At 41.8% G+C, this 12,778-nt stretch overlaps 1 protein-coding gene across 1 annotated transcript in view; it reads left to right on the top strand.

Annotated features, from left to right (window-relative positions):
* Positions 1-12,778, top strand: part of NSUN6 (NOP2/Sun RNA methyltransferase 6) — a 43,379-nt gene extending 30,601 nt beyond the window's left edge. Inside the window, exons 9-12 of the mRNA XM_006271435.4 lie at positions 1,749-1,893; positions 4,585-4,730; positions 6,754-6,879; positions 10,315-12,778. Of these exons, the coding sequence (XP_006271497.1) occupies positions 1,749-1,893; positions 4,585-4,730; positions 6,754-6,879; positions 10,315-10,527 (630 nt within the window). The 3' untranslated portion in view covers positions 10,528-12,778. The remainder of the gene's footprint in view (positions 1-1,748; positions 1,894-4,584; positions 4,731-6,753; positions 6,880-10,314) is intronic.

The raw sequence follows: 12,778 nt of genomic DNA, 5'->3' as shown, positions 1-12,778 counted from the left end.
AGGTAGTTGAAAAATGTGAAATTCCCCATTTTTAGTCAAGTACTCAACATTTTCTGAACACTAATAGAAGTAGTCAGAAAATAGAAGCGTTTAGGAAATTATTTTCCCTCTACCCTTTTAAAACAACATTTTTATCAGAATTTTTTTTGTTTCAATTGTTAATAATAGCAAAGTCTTTTAGTCTTTAGTCTTTTAGTTCGGGGAGCTGAGAAATAGATGAAGATAAATCCTGCCTTAAACAGTTACCTCATTAAAAAAAATCAAAAAGTTAGTCAGTTTAGTGATAAGCTGAATGCATTTATGGAGAGTTTAACTTAAAATATTAGTAGTTCCTGAGAGTTTATTCCCATAATTACAACTGTGTACCTAATGATCTAAAGAGTATGATTTCCACTTTAAAAATACTTTTAGTATGTCAGTTATAGCCATTTACAGGTACAGCATATTTCACTGTGACATTTAAGGTCTTATTCACAATTAGTCCACTGAGTTTTGCATCTTTCCAGCTTTGGGATCAGGCTCTGGCTTATATAATTTCTGAGGGCATACAGCTAAAATTTTGCCAGAATAGTGGCATAAGGGGTTTTTAAAGGTAAGCTTTATACTGACAAATAGCCTAATGCAGTCCTGCCAGCAGATAGTGTTTTTGTTGGTATAACTTCCTTTCTTTTAGCATTCTTCTACTCATATAAGCTGTACCTAGAATAAAGAAGTGGTTTGCCTGTGTAGATATACAGATATATTTAGACAGACAAATCCTCTTAGTTACAGCTTTAGAGGACAAGCCTTTTTAATGAGAAGCAGTACTTTTTAAAACTGGAACGTTTTTATTCATGAGACATTTCACCTGTTCAGAATACATAATTTGAAGGACATAATCATGGAAGAACCCGATTTTATCAATAATGTGCTAGCCCATAGCATGACAAATCTTGCCCTTCTCTCTTAGCTCTAGAGCTATACTCTTCATTTGTCTAACACAATTACTGCTCTTCAAATGCTCCAGTGTTGCCCTAATTCCCTTTCCACAACCCCTGTCTATCCCATTGCCTTTCCACTGGGATCAAAAATACCACCTCTACATAGCAAGGGGCAGCATTACCTTGGGTCTTCAGTTCCTAGTCACTAGAAGACATTCTCAGCAAAACTTCCGACATTAACTTTTGCCAGTGCTATTACTTTTCTAGAGGATGTACCCCATGTCATTAATGTGGGTTTTCTTCATTGTGTTTGTAGATCACATTTATATTATCCTAGTTCTTCCTGTAATTTGTCCTGCAGGCTTGCAAGGTAGAAAGATACAATTTGCTCCTTGCATAAAATCAAAGTGGTGAAATTGTGATTTTTTCCATTATTTACAGTATTTTTTCCATTATTTACAGTATTTGTTAGAGGAGTAAACTGATTTCCCACTACTGTAATGGGAAAGCCAGGAGTATTATTTTTAATTGTAGGTCCATTTCATTTGCTCTTCAGACATGCTGTAGTTAAGACTCTTGTTCTGTTCCCAAGATGGAAATAATTCAATAGTGTCCATTGCCTTTGATTCTTTTCAGTTTGCTAAAGAAATCTTTTGTTGCTATTTCAATACAGGTCAGTAACTAGCTAAATAAGGATTTGAGTGCCTAATTTACCCATCCTGCATAATTTACCCATCTCAATAAAAGGTGAGAGGTATTGTACCTGTTTTTAGCAGCTGCTCATCTATGTAAACACAACATTTTGTGTGATCTTTGCCTTTTTTTCAGGGTGAAGTCATAGCCATGGATAAGATTGCTAGCAAGGTCAAAAAAATTACACAGAATGCTGCGTTATTGCAGCTGAATTGTATTAAGGCATTTTGCTGTGATGGAACTAAGGCATTTGCAGTTAGAAAGACAGAGGACACACAAGGTAAAGTAAATGATTGTAAAAGCTTTGGATAGTAGCTTTTGGAAGAAAATGATAATCAGATTTGTGCAAGTGCTTTTAAACCTACCACAATATCCCCAAGTCCTTTAAATCTTGGCAGATACCCAGAGTGCTCTAACACTGGATATTCTTTTAGTTTCTACTATTCTGCAATTATCAGCTTCTCAAGTGCAGAAGTCTTAATTGTCTGTCCTAATCACAACCTAATGTGCTTGAGGTATTTATTCCTACCGCAGATAATATCAGAGGGAGTTGGATAATAAGTCTTTATGATGGCGTTTAACCCCATGCTCCGAATGGTTTCGCAGTTTTCAGTGATGAGAAATCAGTAGGTTTGGAAGAAAAGCTTCTCTGTGCCTTAGAATCTCCCTCTGTAGAATGGGGTTACTAATCCCTAACTCCCAGGAGCACTATGAAGTTTATTTATTGTTTGTACAGCTGTTTCAGACACATGGATGGGAAGGGCTGTGAAAGCCCAGAGTATTATTTTTATTTTAGGTTCATTTCATTTGCTTTTCTGATATGCTGTATTTATGACTCTGGTTCTGTTCCCATGATGAAAATATTTCATTGGTATCTGTTGCCTTTGATTCTTTCTAGTTTGCTACAGAAAGAAATAGCAAGTTTCTTTGCTATTTTAGCACAGCTCAGTAGATAACTAAAGTAGGGATTTGAGTGCATATGTTACCCATCTTGCATGTGTAGGCAGTGCATATCAATGCCCCTATGCCTTATAGTTAGATTGTCTTCTAAGGTCAAATGTGGTGGTATTTAACGCTTATGCAAGTGAGTAATATGTAGTAAGAGCTCAAATTTGATATAGAACAGGTAGAGACTGAACAGGCTATCCCACATATCTCTGCAAGTAAGTCAAAAGGTACAGCCTGGTCTGCAGTCCAGTTTAGAGCCTCTCTCAGGCAAAGTCTATTGGTCATGCCATAAAGCAGGGGTCAGCAAGGGTTTTGGCCAGAGTGTCAAAACACCCCAACCTTGACTTGGTGACGAGTGTGCCAGGGGCAGATGGTGGGGGAGCTTCCAAGCAATTCCCCGCCATGCCCCGAGACTTGCGTGCAACCACCACTAGCCATGGAAACTAGGCAGATCATAGCAAGCCATGGGCAGCCTGCAAGCAACTACATTACAGTTGGAACGACTGTACAGGCTGCAAGGAACTGCACTGCAAGCAACTGCACCCCAGCTCTGAGGTCAGTGGCAGTTTCATGTGCACCTTGGGGTTGCGCTGACCTGGGCCCTCCCTGCTGTCTGCCCAGAGATGTGCGTGCAGCTGCCGCTAGCAAGGATCTGGGCAGGGGCTCCACAAACCTTGGTGCAGCAGCTTGCAGCTTCCCTGCAACAGCCAGCCTGGGCTCTGGGCAGGCCCCTGCCACAAGCCACGGAGCCCCCCCACTTTGCTCCCTGAGGTGTGCATGTAGCCACCGCTGCCACATAGGTGGTGCCAGGGTTCCAGACCCCCATGCAGCTGTTTGCAGCCTCCCAGCTGCCTGCCACAGCTGGCCTGGGCAGCTTGTAGCAGGGCTTGCATCTTCCTGGCCACCTGCTGTGAGCAGCTCAGGCTCTGTGGCTGGCAGCAACTGCCCAGAGCCTGTGCTGGCTGTGAAGTGCCAGCAAAATGGCCCTGTATGCCATGCTCTGACATGGATGCCGGAGGTTGCCAACTGCTGCCATGTAGTTTAGAATCGTTTGGGTGTAGTGACATAAATCTGGATAGCACTAAAGTGAAGCCCAAAGCTCATTTCCATCTGCAATATAAGATGAACTGGGGAGGTGTGTAATACAACTTTCCTCTGTACTCTCTACTCCCAGATAGATGGTGAAGAACCAGCAGTTTGCTTCCTCTGGAGTCCTCTGCTAAAGAGCCTTCTGAGCAAAGGGCTGTAGCAGTTTTGGCTTTCTGTAGCCCAGCAGGATTCAGGGAAGAGACTGATTCAGGATAGGGAGTTTCAAATTCCTTTCCTGCTTGCAAGTAACTCTCAGCAGTGTTTATACTACATTTTTTTAAACCAGTTAGCCTGCTGTGGGGCAGCCAGCATATCACATACCAGAGCTTGTAAGATATCCTTCCTTTATAAATGTTTTGAAATATACATATGAAAATGCAACATGAAGACTAAGCATTAGCATGTATTGAGCCATTTAAGTAAGTACTTGAAATGCATGATAAACTTAATTGTAGGCTTTTTTATTTACCATATACGTATTTATTTTGGCGCAGGTATGAACAATAGTTGCTCATTGCAGCTCTATGTAGTACAGTTATATATCCCACACACTGAAACCAAAATCCTGTGTCTCTGGCACTTTTTACATGGTGCTTTCAAAATTTTAAATTATGTTTGACATATGTTAATCTAGCATAATCTTGGACAGGTTCACCATCGTGTAAATATAGCATTGAAATAAAATGCATTGTTCTTTTTGGGATGAAATCCATAGTCATTACCAGAGTGCTCTGCCTTGTTTTGCTTGTCTGCAGATGAAGTTACTTTTGTAGTGATAGAATACAGTATACAAACCTGGAAGCATTTAGTGTTAGGCAGGCAGTGACAGCTTCCCATGATCCATGGTAGTCTCAAGAAAATAAGTAAAGGCTGTTTAATATAACAAACATATTCTTCTGTAGCTTTTAAACATGCCAGTTGCCTTTTGCCACAGGACCTCCATTCTTGGCAGAGTCATTTGATCGAATTCTTCTTGATGCTCCCTGTAGTGGGATGGGACAGAGACCCAATATGGCTTATTCCTGGACTCTAAAGGAAGTGACCTCTTACCAGCCCTTACAACGGAAGCTTTTCACTGTGGTATGTATTAATTGTCGACTAAAAAAAGTTGAATGTAAGTAGTTTTGCAGTCAGAGATGGTGCAAGATTAGCTTGCCTTGTTCAAGTAGTCATACTTTGCTTTCTTTGGCTCTGGCACTGGCTAGTTGGATGTTTTGTGTTATAAATGGCAAGGAGGACAAATCAAGAATCTCTCTTCATTCAGGGCAGTTATCATCTCATAAGACAATTCTTTACCCTTTCTAAGTATTTCTTTGCCCTCCTGGGGTTACATTCTTTCTGCCATGGATAAAAGTGCCACCAATACGCGTTTACCTTCTGCAGGCCTTTTTTTTTTCTTCAGAATGTGTCCTGATCTTTATTTATCCTTATATAAAGAATGAAAGGTCAGGGAAATTTTACCTTCTCTGTAAGCCAAGCCTAGGCCTCTAAACAAGAGGTCCCAACACCATGTGCAACCATGTTACCCTCATCCTCCAAAGTATTCTTTCATCTTTTATGTAAACCTCCTTCCAGATTCACTCGCAGGATTTTTTTTGCCCCACATCCCCTTCTAACTACAAGCAAACTAGTACCTTTCTGTTACACCTAGCTTACCTCTAGTGTCTTTGGATGTCTATACACTTGCTCCAGGGCAAAGGGCAGGAGTGACTCCTGGACAGCCACTCAATTAAAACGCCCTAGTGTCATGTGTATTCAGCATCCCACATTTCAAAATGGCTGTGGGGGCACTTTAACTAAAGCTCATTTGATGAATTTTAGTTAAAACACCCATGCTTCCATTTTGAAGTGTGGAATGCTGAATATACTTGACACAGCAGCACGCTGGAGCGTTCTAATTAGAATGCTGTATCAGACTTGATTAAACTAATTAGAATGCATTCTACTTAGAATGCATCAGAGCATATGTATAGCCACCCTTTATTTGGAAAAACTGCTGCTTAAATATCACCCACCCCTTTCCCCACCAGGCCTTTTCTTAAAGTAATGCTGCATGGTCATTAGGGAACTACAAATCCCAGAACACCTGTTCTTAAAGAGGTGACACTTGGAGTAGAAATATTAACCCTATGATAAGCAAGTGCAAAACACTGATAAAGACTTCAAACTAAGAAGCGTTGTTGTGGTTTGGAGTCTTACTTTCAAGACATCTTATTTTAGTATCCTCTATTGTATACTATGTTGATCAGATAGAGAACAGCAACAGTCATTTTGACTCAGTTGACTGAATCGAGGAGGGAGAAGGAAGTTAAATGCCTAGGGCCTTTCAAAGTTGTATAAACCATAGTCCCTTTGTGTCCATTCTTTCATGAAATTTCTACTTTTCTAGAAGGAGACAATGTCAGGAATCCAGTAACAGAAGGTGCTTCCAGCCCCGAAAATCTCTATTGGATCTTTGTATCGGTAAAACTGAAGCACAGTAAAGAGAAACTATGTTTCACTTTTATTTCTGCCAGTTCCAACAGAGGACATCAGCAATAATCTCCATATGTATGTAGGAAGAACAAACATCTCCTATCAGTCATTGATCAAATAACTTAACATCCATAATTGGCATCAGCTGATGAAACCAGATCCAGCCTGTGTCTGGATGAGTTATGCAGAACCTGCTAGATGGCTGCTATACAGCAGTTGGGGGTACATGTCGCCTCCCACAGCCCAGGAGGCTGCATGAGCTAATATGCTTGTAGGACAAGAAACTCCTTTCTCATCTTTAGTCTTGTGTAATACAAATCCTGAGCCTTTTTCCTTGAGTGAACTTGGAAATATTAGATCTTTCACTGTGTCTTTCAAAAGGGAGTAATGTGTTGTATGATTAGCACAATGCCCAAGTCCTTGATAGAAACATCATTGCCTACATAAGTGTTCTATTATTTACCGATTGCACTACGGCAGTTTCATACATCTAAGTTACAGTTAATTATGCAATTCATAATTTACCTGTAACTAGATTTAATGTATTCACACGTATTCAAAGAAATTCCTCATTTAACATGATCATAACACAGAAGCCAAAGCACAGTCTTTCTCTCTCTCTCTCTAGGCAGTGAAACTGTTGAAGCCAGGGGGTATTTTGGTGTACAGCACATGTACAATTACACTAGCTGAAAATGAGGAGCAGGTTGCTTGGGCTCTGGAAAATTTTCCCTGCCTCCAGCTTCAGTCCCAGGTAAGAAGAGTTTCAGTTTACTCAATGCAAACCTAGGGTAAGAAGAGTTTCAGTTTACTTGATGCAAATCTAGGGCACATGTTTCACCAGCTGTGTGTTAAATGATATCCTTCCTGTCAGGCAGTGAAACAGTTCAAGAACCCCACTCTGGAAAGAGTGAAGAAGTGATGTATGTGATTACATAGGCCAGTCTCCCTTATTGTTAGCTGTTGCAGATGGATGAAAAAAATATTCTCTATGCTCTTCTATGTGCTCTGTACCAGCAATGACTGTACCATGACACTTAAAGCCCTCTTTGGTGCCTCAGAAGAATGGAGTGTTATTATTTAAGAGAGTCTTAAACATACCCAGTTGAAAAGGTAGACACACCTTGGACAATCACATTTATAAATGTTTAAAAGCTGAGGTGAGAATAAAAGCCTTTGAGGATCAGGAGTATCCTATCACCAGGAAGTCCTGAAGTCCCATGTTAGCATCCCACATGCCTTTAACTGAAGCAGGAGTGCATTTTGTAATGACTAAACTATTTCACCTTGGATAACACATGAGAGTGAAGGCTGGTGGACATATGGCAATTTTCACAGTAGATTAACAGAGGTCTGATTATGGTTCACTGAAAGGTGCTTAAGTGGCTTCACATTATGACTTCCCTCTGTAGATTGCAGTGCTTTCTTGTATTTGCACACCACTTAGTCATTTGAAACTTAGAGGGATAATAGATAGTTCAAGACAGCTAGTGTTTTTCTGGCAGCTTTGTCCTTAATACATGTTGTTGTTATTTTTGTTCTTGTATTTCAAAGTACATTCACAGAAGAGTCCAATAGATGTTATTAATGCTGTTGAAATAAGTATAAAGGGTCATGTGTAGAATGAGAATAAAATATTTTAAAAACCGTGCTGCTTGTGGGGAGGGAAATGGGAGACATTAGCCAAAGGTATTGTCAAAGTAGCACAGGTGCTTGACATGGATTTGCAGATTCACAGCCACTTGAGAAGAAATCGACACGTTCAGATTTAATTAATTTTACAGCCAGTGTTTGTAGGGGGTGGTGGCATATGGAACTTGTGTAATCTTTAACGCATCTCAACAAAAAACAAACACTGGTACTTTGGGATATTTTATTCTTACACTATAGTACTTTTCCGAGTTTTTTCAGAGGTGAAAGGATAAGGTAGTAATTGTAAATTTTACAATTGATTGAATGCTTGAGGAAAAGACTTAATTTGATATAGGTTTAATTAGAAATAATTTTAAAAGTTACAATCTTGTATACAAATGAGGATTCAGCAGATTCAGGCTGACCTGGCCAGGTTGGATCAATGGGCAGAGAGAAATAGGATGCAGTTTAATAAAGATAAATGTAAGGTACTCCACCTGGGAAGGAGGAACCCCCAGCACACTTATAGGTTAGGGAGTATCCTTCTCAGCAGCTCGGAGGCAGAGGGGGATGTTGGAGTCATAATTGACTCCAAGATGAACATGAGCCAGCAGTGTAACGAGGCCATCAACAAGGCCAATCGCACCTTGTCGTGCATTTGCTAAGAGAACAAAGGAGGTGATGCTTCCCCTCTATGCGGCACTGGTCAGGCCGCAGTTGGACTACTGTGTCCAGTTTTGGGTGCCACACTTCAAAAGGGATGCGGGGAATCTCAAGAGGGTCCAGAGGAGGGCCACTCACATGATTAGTGGCTTTCGTGATAGACCCTACAGGGGGAGGTTGAGAGCTGAATCTCTTCAGCCTTCACAAGAGATGGCTGAGGGGAGATCTTGTGGCCACCTATAAATTTATTAGGAGAGGTGAATGGGGAATAGGGGAAGCGCTGTTTACTAAGGCGCCCCAGGGAGTGACTAGGAATAACAGGTGTAAACTAGTTGAGAGGGGATTTAGGTTAGATATTAGGAAGAAGTTGTTCATAGTAAGGGTGGCCAGGATCTGGGAATGGGTTTCCAAGATAGGTGGTGCTATCACCTAGCTTGGAGGTCTTCAAGAGGAGGCTAGATAGTCACCTGGCTGGGGTCATCTGACCCTGGTCCTCTTCCCTGCCAGGGGCAGGGGGTCGGACACGGTGATCCATTGTGGTCCCTTCCGACTCTACAATCTTAGAATCTATGAGAAATATTAAATATTACTGATATATTGAAATAAAAGTGAGAAAATATAGTGTTGTGATAACAACAGTACTTGGTTATAGTCACAGTAGGAAGAAATAGAAGTGTAACCAAACATTTAACAGCGCTGAGGCTTTTGTTGATGATTATCACTTCAGAGTCCCTTTGTTTCTTGATATGAATACAGCTCTCCTTTGGCATTTATTTCATGGGAGTTTTCAGGTAGCATCTACCATATTTTAGATTAATTTTATTTAGTGGAAGAAAGAAAAGCGCTTCCTGGTAAGAGTGCAGTACTCCAAGAGCATTCTGGACAGGAGATGGTTGGGGACAGAGCAGGGAAGAGAGGCCAGCACCACTGGCCTTGCCCCCCTCCCCACTCCAGCCCTGCTCCCTGGAGGCAGCAGTGATAGCGCTGGCCTGCCCACCCCCCCCACTTCTTGGAAGGCAACAGCGGCAGGTGGAGTGGGCCCGAACCCTATGCAGCAAGAAGGGGAGGAGTGGCCCTGAGCCTGATGCGGTGGGGGGGGGGGGAGGGAGGAGCAGGCCTGGGCCTGACACGGTCGGGGGGGAGGGGAGGGGAGGAGTGGGCGGGGGGGGGAGGGGGGCATGGAGTGTGGCAGGGGAGGGGGTGGAGCAGGACCAAACCCCAAGTGGTGGGGGCAGAGAGAGGGAAGTGGGGGAATGAGCCCAGACAAGAGTGGGGGCAGACATGGGGCTCCGTTCCCACCTGTCCTGCTCTCCCTCCCCCCCCCCCCCCCCATCATTCTTGACAGGCAATTTGCTAGTTCTTACAGGAAGGCAGGGATTAGAATCCTGCAGCCCTTGCACACAGGAACAGTGCTGCATTAGACAGAGAGGGGAAGTGACGCAGCCTCGTCCTCGTCATATATATGTGCCAGCAGCTGTGCCTAGCGCACATCTTCTAAATCAGGACCTGCAGATTGGATATGCAAAGGACACCTAGTTTTGTGAACTCCTGTAAAGCTTATGAGCTGCTCTAGGTCAAGATTTAGGCATTTCTGCATATGCACCTCAGAAGATATTTGGGAACCTCGTGGCTTTTACTGGTGAAAGCTTCGGTACCAAGGGAATTCAAGTGCCTCCAGGAATAGCTGGTTATTGTAAGTATCTAGGTTTTGGGGTCGAGCACCGAAGGCCCCCGTGTGAATCTAGTCCTTAAATAGAGCAAAGATGTCTAGTTAGAATTATTCTACCAATATGCTAGAAATGATCACACAACAAATTTCTTGCATTTTTTACTTGCTCAAAACAGTAAGTTCAGAGGAAGAGAAAATAAAGCACATTATTTATTTCTCCCAAAGGAACCACATATTGGAGGAGAAGGCATGATGGGAGCTAGACTGTCACTGGATAAGTTGAAGCTGCTGCAGAGGTTTGATCCCTCCAATGTCACTTTACAGAGAATGGATATTAACTCCTTGCTGAAAGCCAAGGAAGATGATCTGATTCCTCTGGCAAATAAGGACTGTATAGGATTTTTTATAGCAAAATTTATTAAATTGAATGTTAAATAGGTATTTTGCAACACAACCCCAAAAATACCTTTGTAGGTTAAGAATGGTTCAAATGTTAACCAAATGTCTTACTACTGCAATGTTGTCAGGCCAACGGGATGATGACATGGTTGCTATGGAAGCAGTAAAATCTGCCAGCTGTTCTGCTGGAAGAGACCCACAGGTTGGAGAAAGAAAGTCACAGTTGGGGGAGGGGTATTTTCATTTCAAAGTCTCCATTTGCTTTTTAATTTGCAGCAGGGCAGTGTAGGAAAGAGGAGTAAATGCATTCAGATTGCTGCTTGCTTTGTTTTGTCAGGGTGATTTCATTGTACAGTATTACAAACACATAGGAACAAGCTTTTGCTTGTTTTATTATGGGTATTTAAGTTATTTTATAAATTGCAAAAAATTAATAAGTTAATACATTGAAAATAGTAAATCAGATTTTGCAGAAATGGTGGTTTCTGCAGGAGTTTGTAAACTGATATGTCATTAAATATTGCTAAGTAAAAGTGTCACATTTCACAAAGAGCTGTTTTCTTAATCAATACTTAAAACCTCTTTTCTCCTTTATTTCAATACAAGCAAGAATCTTTTTACATATATACACACAAAATACTATTTGACTTTGTATCACCTCCTCTATAGCAGCACGTATAGATGAATATATAATTATAACCCCCTTAAGGGAATGGAACCAATTTGTGTTTCAAGGACAACCTTCCCCTGTGTAAAATTGGATCAGTTCCAAGATACCACATTGGGCTGATTGACCAGTGACTTTTTTTCAAGACAAATATTGCTTGCAAGAGTGAGGGCTACAATTGAATACCAAATGCCATGGGGAAGATTAGAATCTCAGCTTCCCTGGGGCATTGCATATAACATTCCTTACTTTTTCTGACAGAGTATGAGATCCCAGATCACATAATAGCTTGCTGTGCTCTTTCTCTCAACTCTGTTCAAACCTGATTGTTCTGATTAATATATCAAGAACTCCTAGGAACCAGGGCTCAATGTCCCCTGACACACTGCAGGGCACCTTTCAAATGACTCAAAGCATTAACTTCTAAGTGGTTAGAGGTACTAATTGCAAGAATTAGGCCCAAACTGAGATGTGGGAGGGAATGTGCTAATCAGAACAGATTAACTGTAATACAGCACCAGGTATGTTTACCAATCATGGACTCATAAATACATTTGGTATATTTGAAGAGGTTGGTTCTAGAAATATTACGGGTTCAATTTAAACCCCTTTTTTCAATTTGAAGAATGTCACTGCAACTGGTAGTAACTCTAAAACCAGGATAAACTAGGTATACTTCAAAGGGTGCTGACAGACATGCAGCACCCCCACTAACTCATGACACTTTACATAAAGCGCCATGAGTTACACTGGTCCCTTGGCCCAACAGACATTTGCCTGTTGCTTTGTGGGGGAAGGGGCACCCAGGAATTGAGCAGAGGAGCCTGCCTGCAGCCTCTCTTCTCCTCTAGCCCTGCTTTTCCCTTCCAGCTCTGGTACTGTCTACAGGAAGGGAAGGGGAAGAAGGGAGGAGGATTGAGCTGCAGGCTGTGGTTTGCCTGGCCGTAGCTAGAGGGGAGGGGGCTGGGTGGGGGCCCTGTGAGGCCAGGCTCCTATCCACACAGCCCTCTCGAGCTCAGGCTGGGCAAACCCAAGCCCACAGCTCGCTCCTCCTCCCTTCTCCTCCTCCCTTCCTGAAGACAGCACTGGGGCCAGCTGCATCAGTCCAGCCCTGATTGCTGATGGACTGACCCTAGAGAACAGAAGTTCTCTAAGGCACTCCAAGGTGGAGCAGCTTCATCTGATCCTTCATTAGATGAGGATTCATTTGTCACACAAACAGTCACTTTTAAAGTGCTCTGCAGCCATGCGCATGTGTCATGGCATAGCTATAGAGCACTTTCAGGGGGTTGATCACATGACAAATATAATTTCCATCTGCATCTACTAAGCCTAAATTCAGGATATTTTTCTTTTGTTTAACAGTTTCTGTGTACAAGTAGCACATGCAAAACTAGTCAGTATATTTAGCTTGGTTGAATAAAATGACAGAATGACTAAAATGAAATAATTGCAGTTCACTTCAGTCTCTGCTTCCTGCTAGAGATTCTGCGGCTTTGTTTGCAGTTAAAACAATCTAATTCTTTTACACAGTCATTTGTATTTGTGTATAAATGCCCTGCTATAAATATGTTGATACAATATGTTTGCTGTTGTTCTTAAATAAAACAAATGTATCTTCTA

This window comes from Alligator mississippiensis, chromosome 5 (genome assembly GCF_030867095.1).
Source record: "Alligator mississippiensis isolate rAllMis1 chromosome 5, rAllMis1, whole genome shotgun sequence".
Classification (NCBI taxonomy): Eukaryota; Metazoa; Chordata; order Crocodylia; family Alligatoridae; genus Alligator; species Alligator mississippiensis.
Note: the sequence above shows the minus strand (reverse complement) of the source record. Positions and strands in the feature narration are given on the sequence as shown.